The sequence below is a fragment of the Schistocerca gregaria genome, chromosome 3 (assembly GCF_023897955.1).
Source record: "Schistocerca gregaria isolate iqSchGreg1 chromosome 3, iqSchGreg1.2, whole genome shotgun sequence".
NCBI classification, from domain to species: domain Eukaryota; kingdom Metazoa; phylum Arthropoda; class Insecta; order Orthoptera; family Acrididae; genus Schistocerca; species Schistocerca gregaria.
The window spans coordinates 954709707-954725836 of NC_064922.1; the positions used below are offsets into that span (position 1 = coordinate 954709707).

A 16130-nucleotide genomic window follows, 5' to 3' on the forward strand; every position below is an offset into this window, starting at 1 on the left:
AAAACTCATTCTGAGAAAATGAAACAGATCTGGAGAAGGTGAAGGAAAAGAGAACTATATAGTTATTTTGACATAGTTCTTAGTTGGCTGAGACTGAAATTTAAAAAAAAAAGTCCCTCAGGCAACAATGAGTAGGAAATAAATATCCTTCTATGTTTTGAAGGTTCTGCTGCTGGATAATGTGTCACTCAATTAACTTTTACAATGAAATCTCCAACCAGAAAAACCCATAAGAAAAACATCACTGTTACTGTAGCTACTCTATGGCTCCTTTTCCCTTACAGTTACAATGAAGCACAGGAGGCAAGCAAGAAGAAGGGAGCAATTTATACAATATGTGTGTGGGGAATGGTAATTTGTGCAGTTTCATCACTGTCACTGATGGAACCACAGAATGAAGAAGAATTTAATGTGTAAGAAATGATATAGCGCAATAGATATGAGCAATGCACAGCAGAAGCAAAACTAGAGTCAGAAATGAACCGCAAGCTTGGAGAAATCATTTCCTTGCTACAAAAATTGTTTCAGTGACATCCGATTGAACACTAAGTATCTAATTTTTCACTGTAATGCTTGACATGAAAGCAACTTCCTGTACGTAAATTCGTAAAAAGCTGATTTCGGCTGAAAAAGTTGCAGTAGAGTTTTTCATTCATTAATGTTAATGTACATTTTCAGGGCCCACAAACAAACAGAAAAGCATTACTTCTTTTATAAAATGCATTCACATATAAAAATAATGTTTTGAATAGTTTAGGTACTCACTCAGATGACGCCATGCTTGTTCCTGACAAACGATGAAGATCAATGGTCTGAGAAGTGCCACTGAGCTGCCTTCTAGCTTGATTTTGCAGTGGTGTATCAAATTTAATATCACACACCTACAAAAAAATTAGAGAATGTGACTTTACAATAAAAATAAAAATGATCGTTAACAATGTTACAACTGAAAATAAATGACAACTTGTGGAAAATTGTCTTTTTGTTCACCAGACATGAATTATTTGAGGGAAACCATTTTGTTCATCCACATGATACAAGAAACAAAGAAAATTTGATGTTTCTCACCCACTACCTCAGGCTGTTTTGGCAGGGTTTTCACTACATGGGAATGAAAAATTATTATAAATTAAAAAGAAGCAAGTTAATGCAGATGAATTTAGGTCCACTTAAATGAAAGCTATATAAGGCACTGACAAGGAAATGTTATTGCTCAGTGGATGAATTCATTCAGAACAAACTGGAAATTTGAGCTGAATACAGTGTGTTACATATTCCAAGAAATATTATTACAGTGTTTTCATTAATTTTAGTATTATAATTTATCAGTGTAAAAATCAATGAAGACAGAATTCTGCAAGTATGGTAAATATCTCATAACCTCACAACTACGAGTTCCCATAGGCAAACTGAAGGCACAAGCAAGTATTGGCAATAAAATGGAATTATTTGATAAAAAAAACCCTCTTTTTATAATGAATGACACTTAACTCTTACCTTCTTTCCATACTTTTCTTCAACATGACTTTGAATTTCAGAAAAGCAATCTTCCATCCTTTGCTGTATTGGTGCTAGTGATGGAGGAGCTCTCTGCCGATGGAGGGCAATAGCAATTTCTAAAAGTGGTACCTGATATGCTATCAAATCTTTCAACATTTTTACACTAGGACCATCATCTGGATGACTTTCGAGGTACTCATCAGTGAAAAATGCCTGAAAACCATCAATAAATTATTTTAAATTACTGTTAAATTGGAGGCAAAACTAAATACATGATACAATGCAGTGAAATGTACTTCAAACACTTCCAGCTTGCTTCACTTTGTTCAACAGCTAGTAGTGCTAGCAGCAGTGAAAGACAGAACCTTGTCTGTATCCATGGAAGACACAGGACAGAACATTATCTGTGTATGAATACAAAGCCGTGCTAAGTGGTAAGTTGCTAAACTTTTAGTCACATATGTGACTGCCCTCCCCCACAAAACAAACAAACAAACAAACACACACTCACCCACACACACACACACACACACACACACACACACACACACACACACACACACACACACACAATTTGAGCCATCAAAGACTGTGCTGGGGCTAGACTGACACACCAAGATGCTTGTAGATGGTCACATGAGAATCTGAACTTACACAATTTTCCATCTTGGCTGCCATTACACTATTATTTATTTTCTGGCAGGATTTAAAGGCAATAACCATTTTATTATTATTACGCTGCACACATCACAAACACAAATGACAATCAGTCATAGTAGTAAACACTGAAATACTGTGTAGATCTAGATATGATAAATGAAATAAGAAATGTGTAATGGCAGCATGCTAGTTCAAGAAAACCTATGAAGTACAAGAAAGGTACACAGTACATTTGTGAGTACAAGGTTGCTAAAGCTTGGGATGGATCAGTAAAATAGTATTGTAAGGCTCACTGCTTGACTCAGACAAGACAATTTACATCTAGTGGTGAGGAGGCTATGTCGTAGTTTATTGCCATCTTGAGTCATTATCATTTAACTGCAAAATGTTGACATAGATTGCGTACGAAACAGTACTGAACAATTGGTGTGAGGTTTTTAATCATAAAATTTATAACTCAGGCGTATCAACTTATTATTTTGTCCCTTTGAAATTATTTCAGGCAAATACTTAAACAAAAATAATGAAATGAACATTGCTCAGTGAATTATTTCAGCTGTTCAATGTCATTCGACATTTTCTGATCATGTGTGATGATGGTTGAAACCACAATGTTAAGTAAAGGCCCCTCTTTGGAGTTCTGTCTCCAACATCAACCACTGGCTGTGTCAGGAAATACTTCACAGTGCATTACATAGCAAATATTCTTCTTCTTTTTTAAGTTATTAAGCCAAGTAAAGACTGGATCTCCTTAAAAGAAGCAGAATGTAAAACTTAAGCCAAAGGCAGCAATTGTGGTTACCAAACGGAAGTTTAAAAAAATAGATGTTATATACAGAACAGTAACTACAACAAATGTTGACTGTTCTGAGAAACATGTAAACATTAATTGAAGGACTGGAGACAATGTCACCATAGCTTCTAAATGATATGTTCAATGAGAGCATGTTACTGTCTTAATCTACTATAGTTGCTTCTCTGTAAATGCTAACAGGCAGTACTGTCTACTCCCACTTTATATCTGTATAAAATGAGTTTATAAAAAGTCATTCATAGTCTTACAGGGAACAGTACTGGTCGAAACTAGAAAAAATTCCAGTTACTTATGGGCCACTTTAGTGCTACTGAGAATTTTCAGGACTCAAGTCTGTCTTCCTACTGCAAGTTACTGGTCATTGCCTACTGGAAGGAGCTTACAGGTGCTCAATGCTGAGGTTTATCAACACATTGCCTATTGATCGGCTTTATCTTTCACTTGGTGCTGTTACAACTACCTCCTACATCTTCCATTCTGCATGTACCACATTGACGTTCTGCCAACATCACAAGATTATCAATCCCTCACTGTTTAACCACAGAAATGAATCCTTTTACTCTTTGCAGGAAATTACAGACATGGTACTCTCCTGTGGCTTATCTTCTGGCAGTAATCAATAGGCCTGTCTCACATACGGCAATAAAATTCCATAATTCCATATTCCTTCTGAAAATATGTTTTATTATTAATTTATTTATTTACTCTAATGGCCATCATTAGACTACTCTAGCCAACTGTACATAGGTCTAAACAAGGAGTAGTTGTTATTCAATAATATAATTCAGTTCAGTAACAGTTGAACAACACAGTTCAATAATACAGTGATTATACAAGGATTATTATAATTTATTAATTATACAAGGAGTGTTTTGCTCTTCTGTATACCCAGAATTTCTTCATTCTTTCAGATTTTTTTCGTTCCTTCTATAGGTCCACTCTTCCTGTAGCCATTTTATTGATACTGGTTTGTGTGTCTTGCAATATTTTGGTTTTCTCTGATTTGTTTTTTTGACCATCTACTGTAATTTGGAGTTCTCGCATATTTCCCTTAATTCCTGTGATCTATTTAATATTGCTCTTACTATTCCACATTTTTTCTGTTATTCCCTTACTATTCTGTTTTCTGGTGTTCTCATCAGATGTCCAAAGAATGAGATGCATTTCTTTCTGATTGAGCTTACTATTAGCTCAATTTTATAATACACTGTTTCATCTGAAGCTATCCCCCAATGTCCCTTTACTTGGTACAGTTTATTTATGTAAGTCCTAATAATTTTTCTTGCTACTTTGAGTATTTTGTCAATTTCTGCTGTATTAATCGTTTTGAAGATGGTACAACTGCACGTGTTATCTCTTGTTGTGTAACAGTTTCATATTATTTTAATCTTGCAGCTACAGATAAGCTTTTTTGTGTTTGGTTTTGGTAAGGTAATTTGCTTTGTTCAATTTTTTATTATATTTTACCATTTTGGTTTTTCATTTAGATTGCACATTATGGTTTCTCCCAAATGTTTAAATTTATCAATAATTTTGAGTTTTTGTTGTGCTATTATAATTCTGTTTGCAAGTGGTGGATCATTCAGCATAATCTTTGTTCTTTCAAATGATATTCTAAAGCCGATTTTCTGTGCTATTTCTTGTAGCGCAATTTAACTCATTTTCTCACTTCTTGAACATTTTTGGCTAGGAGAGTATGATCATCAGCAAATCCCAAGCAGTTTAAAGTTTTATCATTTTTGCACTTCCAATTCTTATGGTCTTTGAGTTATCTTCGTTCCATTCTCCCATTATACATTGAAGTGCGGAGATGGAACAGTAATGGTGGTAGAGAGCAACCTTGTATTAACCCTGTTTTTACAAGGAATGGTTCAGAAATTTCTCCTCAGAACTTGACTTTTGATTAGGTCTCAGTTAGAGTATGTTCTATTACTTTCATTACATTTGGGTGGAGTCCTAGACTCCTTACAAGTTTTAGTACTGAAGGTCTATGGAGACAGTCCTATGTCTTTTTACAGTGTACAAATGTTACTGCCAGAGGTTTATTCCATTTCCTGTTTATATATTTAGGTTGCAGACGTGGGATCATTTGAAACAAGGGCATGGGATAATGATAGAAAGTTCACATGCTGGATATGGGGAAGAAAGTGTTTCTGTGAAAAGATGATGATCCTAAAATGTGTGCACAAAAAACTGAGGATGTTGAGGATATCAGTCACATTCATGGAATAATAATTTATCCATACTACTCACAATGTGTGCAAACTCAATAGCCACAAGATTACTGTGCCAGATTATAGAGCCGACAATGGATTCCAACCCAGAGACCTGAAAATTCACAGTTGATGGCTTGTGTTTTATTAATGGAGATGGACATAAGAGTTTAATGTACTGTTGATCAAATCCTTGGAGAAATATTTCACTCAGGAAGTGGGATTCACACACAAGGCATAACAAAATTATCACAATTACTTCGTGTCAGTAGTTGCAAATCCAAGAGCAATCACTGAAGCAAGGCATTAGATTGACTTAAGTTTCAGTATGTGGCAAGAAACTGTAGCTGACAGCTCAAGAGACCATGAACATCAAAAGGTGGTGTTGATCAACAACTTTTGCACGGCATATTACCCACGCTAATGGAGGTTCTGAGAGTTCCGTACAAAATTAGTGATGCATGCAGACAGTTCACCCATTACGGGAATCAAGAATCGCTACAATTTTTGCCTGTTATCTACATTGATACAGGTGAGATATCGGACCCAGGCAATCTAAGATTTTTTTGGGAATATTTTAATTTGAATAATGTACAGTGGAACTTGGATTTTACATTCTCCGATTTTACATTTTCCGTGATTCTGCACCATAAATTCGTAGCCCCTGTGAAAAACCCATACCATCAAAGCACAAAAATCCACAATTTTACGTTTTTCTTAGTAAGATTTACCTTGATTCTAAGTTCTTACTTGATGTCTCACTTGACTTCATCCCATTTTCTTCCTATTGAAATCTGATGTGTGAATGAACAAGTTATAAGTGGCAGAAAAGACTGATGGTTCGCACCCCGGGTGGTGGCGGAATTTAGGAAATATTTTAGGCTGTTGTTGAGAGGGGACATGTGAGAGAGGGAATGCTGACTTAATCCATGATCGGTGTTGCCAAAACAAGTTGCATCATTCAGCTTCACCATGCACTTATGATACAACTACTGCTAAGTTGCAGCAGTAAAGGAGAAACAAGACAGTCAACGTGAAGGGTTGCAGACCGAGTCAATACGTGACAAAGGGGCCCAGCCACCGCCTTTTCTTGTGCCACTTGTAATTCAGTCTCACCTTTTTGCATGTATATCAATCATCAACCTCTTAAATGCAACACTGAGTCTTGAACAATGTGCCCAGTCATAATTACAGGAACATCGCTGGTGAACCTTTAATTGGCTGCAACTTGTTCATGTTGCCCAACAGCCACACTAACGCACGTAAAATGAGCTCGCCTCATGGATGTGTGGAGGGGAAGAGTGGCCCTTCAGTGATGTGATGCAGGTAGGGGTGAAAGCATTATGTGAAGTGTTGAACATATACTTTTTGTGCAAATAATGTGCTATGACAGAGATGGCAACAGTTGCATCAACTATATATACTTCCCATGCATATACTTTGCACCGCACACACCACACAATGTGGATCATAAAGACTGGGAGCAGTGATAGAGAACATTAAGCGAAACTGTGGCACCTGCGCTTTGTTTCAAATTTACATTTTACACAGAGCAAGAAATTTACTGAGCCAACTTATAATAAATTTGTAGCATCAATCAGGCAAGTAAACTCATTTTTTAACATCCCTGCTTCTCTCATCAAGCCTAAAATAACACTTTAGTGGCAGTGAGCATATGATGTGCGGCTCATAAGAAAAGCATTAAACTATAACAGCAATGGTGGCAAAGTGTACAGTTAAGCAGATGTCCACATTTATGGTTATGATTTAACCACTTAGCTGCTGTGATAGTTTTGGTTTAATTCAACATGTTCATCAATTTTTGCTTTTTCCTGGGTGAGCACAAAGGATGAGCTCTCAAAAACTTATGTTTTGAATATATAATTTGTTGCCGTAGCATGTCGGAAAACAGCTCAATTATCTTGCACCCAGATACCAATTTCACTTTTTTGATGAGTTTGTACTAGTTGTTACACACCTGTGACTTTTTAAGAAGTGATGAAATTCACTACCACAAATTAATGTATAAACATTGTATTGCACATTTAATTTCCTTCACTTGGACAGATTTTACACAAAGTATTGGAGAGGATTGCTGTTTTTAATCAGACATGCCAATTATTACAATTGGAATTTCAAGGGAGTACGTTCCAGAAAGAATTAGACAACATGTAACTTCCTCCCAGATACATCTTGTGAAATGACCACAATGAGAAAATTTGGTAAATTAGATCCAATACACCCGCATGCCATTCACCAAAGAAACAGGGATGAGAGGACCAGTTAGCATCCTTGCAATTTTGTGTGTGTGTGTGTGTGTGTGTGTGTGTGTGTGTGTGTGTGTGTGTGAGCGTGTGCGCGCGCGCAAACGCACGCATGGGGGGGGGGGGGGGGGGGGGGGAAGTCATGCACACATGGTGCTGTATTATTAGTCATGAAAAATGACGGACATTATCTGCATAATTTTCAGTTTTCAACCACTCTACACCTCAGCTATAAGGTAAGTCATTGCCTTTCCTTCTTGCATTAAATGTAAACCTCAATATGCTTAATTATTGAAAGCACTATTCAAGAAATATAACAGAGATTATGGCTCCAGTAACTGAATTAACAACTGAGTTAAGCATGCTCTTTATTAGAAAATTAACCAAAAGTAGATATATTTCACACCATGTTTTGTACAAAAGCCAGTGTTATGATCATCACCACCATTACCACCGCATGTCAGACTGTACAGCAGCTCCAATCCTGGCCCTTACACATATTTAAGAAATAAATAAATAATTTTTCAGTTAATGTTTATAAATTTACAATTAATGATTAGGAATCTCATGTTGCTTGCTGACAATGTACCACAAAAACATCAACCATAATTGTTAATTCAGAATTTAAATTTTACTGAAACAAGTATATAATGATGAACAGTAAATTAAAAACAAAGATTCCAAGACTTACCAAGCGGGAAAGCGCCGGCAGACAGACACATGAACAAAACACACAAACACACACACAGAATTACGAGCTTTCGCAACTGGCAGTTGCTTCGTCAGGAAAGAGGGAAGGAGAGGGAAAAATGAAAGGATGTGGGTTTTAAGGGAGAGGGTAAGGAGTCATTCCAATCCCGGGAGCGGAAAGACTTCCCTTAGGGGAAAAAAAGGACAGGTGTACACTCGCACACACACACACACACACATATCCATCCGCACATACACAGACACAAGCAGTTCTAGTTAATGTGTAAACTTGCTAGCTATTTTCCCTTTAAATGGAGTGTGCCTGCTTTGGTGTTATAAGTCTGCTTGTGTCTGTGTATGTGCGGATGGATATGTGTGTGTGTGTGTGTGTGCGAGTGTACACCTGTCCTTTTTTTCCCCTAAGGGAAGTCTTTCCGCTCCCGGGATTGGAATGACTCCTTACCCTCTCCCTTAAAACCCACATCCTTTCATTTTTCCCTCTCCTTCCCTCTTTCCTGACGAAGCAACTGCCAGTTGCGAAAGCTCGTAATTCTGTGTGTGTGTTTGTGTGTTTTGTTCATGTGCCTGTCTGCCGGCGCTTTCCCGCTTGGTAAGTCTTGGAATCTTTGTTTTTAATATATTTTTCCCATGTGGAAGTTTCTTTCTATTTTATTTACATGATGAATAGTAACATACACAAGAGATATGTTAGACTACAGGAAACTAACCTTTTCATAGTTGACGATTCCACCCATTACTTTTGCATCTACAATGCCCATAATCTTCATAGTTAATGGATTTAAATGCAAGGTGCTATCAGCTCTGTGAGCAACAATCAGGTCTTTCAATGACTTGTTTGTGGCCTCCATTGTTTCAATAGCATTTTGTAATGGGCTCACATAATACACCTCTGCAGAAATAACAGGAAACCATTGCAGAATACCAGGAAATGGATAAGATGTGACAAGAACTGTTCTTTCAAGCCATAAGTTGGCAAATTCATTATCAAGGTCGCCACTAGCTCCATCGCGTCTGTAGAAAGGTCTGCTGAACCTAAATTTCTGTACATCATTTACCCTGAAAATGAAATGTAAAGAGAATGAAGTGAGAAAACTAACCAATGGTTATTACAAACAAAAAGTCATAATGCACATTATTAATGATTTTCAGAAAAACAACTAAATACGAATAACGGTGCTAGGAATGACAAAGACCACCATATTGAGGTAGTGTTAAGCAATAGATAGTTACAAAAACTAAATGCTGCTTAACACTTCCCTATACACTACAGTATGTAGCCGCATTTCTTACATCACATTTTTTTATACAAAAAAGTACTTTCCATTGGGGTACCAATTATGAGATTTGAAAGCACAGTAGCATCTAGTAATAATGTCATGTAAGTGTGACAACAAAATTTTTAAGAATGCCATGTAGCTACTTTCCATTTTGTGAGCTGGTTGCCATACAGTTTGTTCAGTTTGCTGAAATAGTTTGTTAATTATCAACATTTAAAGATTTTTTGTGTGCACAGAAAAATGAATATGAACAGAGAACATTTCCAGGCTATGCTATTTTACGATTTTAAATCATCCTTAATACCTACACAATGTGAAGATCACCTTAACATGCATCTGGCAAAGGACCCCTATCTAAGGCAACAATTTCTAGTTGGTACAATGAATTCAAAAGAGAATGACTTTTACTTAGTGATGAATTTCGTGAAGGACACCCAAGAACTACTTTTACTGATGAAAATATTGCAGCTGTTTGAGCACACGTTGAAGAATATTGATGAACATCTTATGAGTTTACTCAGGCAACACTGAGCTTTTGTACAAGTCAAATCCAAAATATTTGACATCAACAGTAAGATGTTAGAAAATTTTGTTGTCTAAAGTGCAAAAAAAATCTGGAAAATTTTCAAGGAGTCACTTCAGATTTGCTTCAGAACATCATTATTTGTGGCAAATCTTTGATTTATTGTCATGACCCTGAAAGGTCAATTGGCTCAACAGATCTTTCAAACAGCACCTATTGACGCAAATGTCTTACAGATTATTAGTATTGGTAAGAAGATGGTAACTAGATTTTTTCCTAGAATGGGCCATATTGCTACTATAGCACTATGAAACAGTTGTACTGTTGCTGCAGATTGGTAAACAAATGACTATGTTATTTTATCCATGTTTGATCTTGTGACTTAGGCAGCCATTAATGACAGTTGGCAAATGATGCGACCAGTGCGTCATTCACTGACCAAACAAATGTTTGTTTACTATAAATTTTTGAAAAATATGTAGAAAACACACGAAAGAAACAATAGAAACTCCAAGCTGGAGTAACAATGAACCTGAGGACAAGATCAATTGCTACTAACCATGACACATTAAGCTGCAGACAAGTACAATTAAAAACACACTTACAAATTAGCTTTTAGCCATAGTCTGTCAGAAAAAGAAAGGGAAACACACACACACACACACACACACACACACACACACACACACACACATTCATTAAGACAAGCAACCACACCTCAGTCATACATGACCGACATCTTGAGCAGCTCAGATCAGAGGTGACTGTCGTGTGCGTGAGGTGTTCTTGCTTGTGTAAATGAATGCACACGTGTTTCCCTTTCTTTTTTTGATGAACACTATGGCTGAAAGCTAATGTGAAAGTCTCTTTTAATGGTGCCAGTCTGCAAGTTAACATGTCATCTTTACAATAAAATGCAATCTATCTTTTCCCTACATTGGTGTTCAAAAGAAACAATTTTACAGTACATCAAAGCATCGTTGCATACAGCAAGATTAAAACTGAGAATCTGTATGCCCTAAAGGTCAGAACTGTGGTCCTTCTACCATATGACCTTGACTCAATACCTTTTGATTTCCTTTTTGGTAACAAAAACTAAAGATAAAATGCATGGATAACAACTTCATCATCAGATGAACCAGTGGAACATTACAAAAATCTGGTTTCTGGAGTGCCTCCAGAAGAGTGGCATCATTGCTTTATGGACTAGCATCATCAAATCAGAACTGTGTTGACGTTAAAGGGAAGTATTTTGAAAAACAATAAAATCATTTAAAATTTTGTTTAGAACCAATCCTTGTCTAATTTTCATTGTCACCCTTGTAGTGCCCGAGACATACAGTCAGGATCACCATCTCAGTTCCTAACATTGACAGAAATAATCAATGAAATTCACAAATTGTACAGCTCAGAGAAATTATTCTGCATTACAACAAGCTCCCGATTATCCTTGTTAATGAAGGCCAGAGATTGCATGGATAATTGAAAAACACAAATAATCCAAAATGCAGTTGTTTTTACCAGAAACTGCTGCACATCACATTTGAATTGACTAGGTGTATTGCCCAGTGAAAAAACAGCCTTTTCCCTTTCTTTCTTTCCTTTTCTTCCCCTATTTGACAGCAACAAGTGGCTTCAATTTGTGTCCACTCACTGAATTTCACAGAAAAGAATAGTTAGTCTCTCTTTAACATGCTTACATTTGCTAGCATGTTCTTCAGTCTGAGAGGCTTAAGGTCACATGGACACACCCTAACAATACAACCCAACCAGCACGGTAAATCTGGTCTAGGAGACAACTACTATATTCAACGTAACTAAAGAACTGATCATAAAAATCATCAGCTGTGTCTTCATTAGCATAAACTTTCTCACTCTTAACAGCAGCTTCTCATATCTTGTAGAAATGTTAAAACTGAGCCAGCAACTCTGATGAAGCATCATTCCGAATTTTTCTATTAACAATGGACCTAAAGCGGTGATGGCTGTCAGCTTGGTTTGCAAAATTTAACAGCTTTTCTTCACTTATTTTTAAGTCTCTCACTGTATGCCTATCCCATAATCCAGAGAATTAATGCAGAGTCACCATTTTCTAACTTACCTATACTTTTCAATTTATTTTTGAACATTCGAATACCACATTTGTGTTTATCTGTAATCTTCCTAGCACATGTAAACTGCCTGTATAACCAGCAATAAGATGTGTGAAATACATTAACATACAACTTCAATGACCCACTGAACAAATTACAGTATTATCGAGATTTTTCAGCAACTAGAAAACTGTTACTGTTGTTGTTGTTGTTGTTGTTGTTGTGGTCTTCAGTCCTGAGACTGGTTTGATGCACCTCTCCATGCTACCCTATCCTGTGCAAGCTTCTTCATCTCCCAGTACTTACTGCAACCCACATCCTTCTTAATATGCTTAGTGTATTCATCTCTTGGTCTCCCTCTACGATTTTTACCCTCCATGCTGCCCTCCAATGCTAAATTGGTGATCCCTTGATGTCTCAGAACATGTCCTACTACGCGGTCCCTTCTTTTTGTCAAGTTGTGCCACATACTCCTCTTCTCCCCAATTCTATTCAATACTTCATCACTAGTTATGTGATCTACCCATCTAATCTTCAGCATTCTTCTGTAGCACCACATTTCGAAAGCTTCTATTCTCTTCTTGTCCAAACTATTTACCGTCCATGTTTCACTTCCATACATGGCTACACTCCATACAAATACTTTCAGAAACGACTTCCTGACACTTAAATCTATACTCTATGCATTAGAAAACTACCAATAGGAAAACCTAAATCATTTTATTTTACCATCAACTGCCAATGAGTTGGAAACTACCAATTTTTAGCTCTTAACAAAAAGGCTAGGCAAATATACAGACAGGAAATTGTCCAAGAGTAGAGCCTCACATTGACCTGATGGTGAAATGTGAAACAACAAGAAAGTATTTCAGGAGTGTCAGATGAAGCAATTAGGATGCACATTATCTCCTGGTGATAAAAGATGTGTCACATTCATAATAGTGTATTCTCAATGAAAATATTCATTCTAATTATTACAGAATAATTCAAGCTGTGTTCTTTTATTTTTTCAAAAATCACTGAACTATTCATGAATAAGCTACAAACTGAATAACTCGCACCTCAACAATTGTGAGTTTCTGTAGTTATGGAAACACTGTATGCACTTAATGATTACATCACTGTTTTGTCAACAGATAATGTAAGTGGCTGAAACACATACATCTCCTATGCATAATAAGAAATAAGCTGCATTTTTAGAACTCCACCTACATCTGGGAAAAAGCAACTTCATACTGCCTTGTACAAAGAGGAAAACAAATAGTTTGTTAAGTGACTCTGTAAATTTGTTCTCAGTTCACAGGTTGAACTGTATGCTGCCAGTGTGGAAGACATAATTATAATCAAAAAAAGGTGTCATTTATAATTATTTATAGATTCTGTTTACGATTTTCCTCAACTGTCCTACACCAAAAAAAGAAATCTTTTTGTTTCAAGATGATCTCTGTCTACATTTTCTACATAATATTTTGCTTATGAGTATTAACTGCCTTATTTGTAGAATAAATGAATGGTACAGAGTCATGTGCAAAAATCAAATTTTTTAGCCACTAAACAAGCATCACCAAAAGAGAAAAATGGAGTCAAGTGCAGTCTGAAATTATAGCGTGACTTCAAAATTACAAGACTGACTGGTGTTTTTTTTTTTAAACAGCTCTCTATTTCAATAATCAAGTAACTATTTTACTATGTACCTTCTCTGTTCTTTCAGCACTCAGTTTGTCTGTGTACAGAAACAATCTAGTTTGCTGCTATCTTTTTACTGTTCAACGATCAGTCATGCCTCCTTCTTAAACAAATCTCATCATTTCCCAAAATCCTATACGTCAATACCTACACTCCTACCACAAAAATTTCACCTACATAGCCAAAAAATAGTTGCACATATATTTCTTCCTGTACGTTTTCACCTTTTGTATTGCTCCTCAAGTTCTCACATTAAAATGTTCCCTTCTCTGGCTGTAATCAATTTTTCCACTAATATCTGTTTACTTTACAGACTGATCAATCCCTTGCCCTCATCCACCATGTCTTTGACAAAGATGACCACACCTTTCAGTTACACATAACTATCTTGGCAAATACTAGCTTTACTTCTCACTTGTCTTTCTTATTCCATATTTTCACATCACTTGGTGATGTACTTACATATTTGGCTAGGTAGAACTGTTTCTGGTAATAATTTTATTGCTTTTTTTCTCATCTTACAATGAAAGCATATTCGTTCTTAACTGTTTCACCAAATGCCTCATCCTTATTTTACGTGCATTGGTCTTCACCTTAGGTTAGAACTGAGCCACACTTTTCAGGAAAAAATTTCAACATCTCTCCCTTCTTTCTCACTTTCTTCTGTGTTTTTGCAGCCAACCCCAATGGCTTGCAAAAAGTCAGATTTGATATCATTTTCATTTTCTTTTTACAAAGTTAGAAAGTATTTCTTAACTATTCACAGACAACAATCTTCCATAATTTGACATACTGTGTATTTGTTGGATGAAGAATATTACTTCAGTATGAAACAGCTTTTTCTTTTTATACATACACTAGCTTAGTGCCCACTGCTTTGCTCACGTAGACTGTATGGCCCGCAGAATTTTTGTTTTTGTTTAATCATATTTTTATGTTGTTCAGAAACTGCAACACCTTCTAAGCTTTTCTCGCTAATTAAGGCCACATAGGCATGGTCTTTTCCGAATGTATGAGCTTTAAAAATACTGTAGTAATTCTTTAATAATGATATATTTTCAAATAAAGGCTTTCACCCACTACTTCACCATCACGGGGTTAAATTTCTAAAATTGCTTTAACATGCAATTTTGAAAAATTCCTTCTTAAATGACACCTAAAGTATAAGATCCAAAGCTTCTGTAAATTTCAAGTTTCTGTCCTTAGGGGTTTGGGCTGCATGATGAGTCAATCAGTCAGTCAGTCAGTCAGTCAGGACATCACATTTTATATACAGAGAAGAGTGGTCTACAGCTCAGTGGCTCTTCTGTTTTGAGATTGATGATCTATTCTCACACATGTTATGAAGAAACATTGATACTATACAACAAAAGCAAGCAACTAACAGAGATAAATTTAATGTCGACCTCATTTTAAATACTTAATGAGAGTAACAAACATACCTGAAATACCGCATTATTTGATCACTGATTGCCTTCCCTGAAAACCTTTTCCGACGGTCATCCATCACTGGTTCCACTTTATTTATCTGAATATCTGAAGATCGATATTAAGGATTTATCAGTAAAGGCACATTCCTGTAACTTATAAGATTACATGTCATCCCACTGTGTGTTATTTGTCTGTTCTTACTTCTTCTCAATTCTAACTTAAGCCTGGAGATGAACATAATGGCCTACATGGGTTTGAAATGTCAACAAACAAAACATCAGCTATAATTTCATTTTTACATGTGCCTGGAGACTAGAAAATTTTTGTAAAGTATAATATGGTCTGTAGTAGGCTGTAATATCCTTTATTAATTAGCTGTTTACACAATTAAAAAAGAATATTACAACCTACTATGGACTACATTTTCCTTTACAAAACATCAGCTACTTTCACATCCATACTTTGGTGTACACTGGTATTTAAGCCTATCCTATCACATACACAGGTTGGGTGTCAGTGCAGCTCTCTGCCTACTTTTGAAATTTGGAGTAGTTCTTTAAAGGTTTTGTACAGTTCTTCTCTCAACTAAAATTGTTGAACATTTCTGCAATGCTCTCAGACTAACTAGATAACTCTAAATTCAATTGAAAAGCACTTCTTTGAATTTCCTCTTTCGTGTACAATATCACATAATTTGGTAAGCTTCTCATATAAAGTGAAGATTTGTCACAGATTTAGCTATAAAAACAAGCTGCAGATGTTCCAAAGCAAGGCTTTATTTTCTAATATAGTTTGCTGCTTATAGGTCCGTCATCAAGTGGCAACAGACTATGACCTTAGAGGTTTTGTTACTGATGAGCAACTTTGAAATAGATATTATGGAAGAAGAGTGTGTTTCAAAAACAGAGTAACTGTCTTCTTTGACCGAGCAATTGTGACACAGTTGTATATAAAATCG

The 16130-nt window shown here is 36.1% G+C and overlaps 1 protein-coding gene across 9 annotated transcripts in view; it reads right to left on the reverse strand.

Moving 5' to 3' along the window:
• Window positions 1-16130, reverse strand: part of LOC126355928 (dedicator of cytokinesis protein 1) — a 452703-nt gene that overhangs the window by 152520 nt on the left and 284053 nt on the right. For all 9 annotated transcript variants that reach the window (XM_050006495.1, XM_050006492.1, XM_050006496.1 and 6 more), the window contains 4 exons: window positions 15184-15277; window positions 8870-9218; window positions 1498-1713; window positions 766-881 (listed from right to left, as the gene is read on the reverse strand). In XM_050006495.1, coding sequence (XP_049862452.1) covers window positions 766-881; window positions 1498-1713; window positions 8870-9218; window positions 15184-15277 — 775 coding nt within the window. The remainder of the gene's footprint in view (window positions 1-765; window positions 882-1497; window positions 1714-8869; window positions 9219-15183; window positions 15278-16130) is intronic.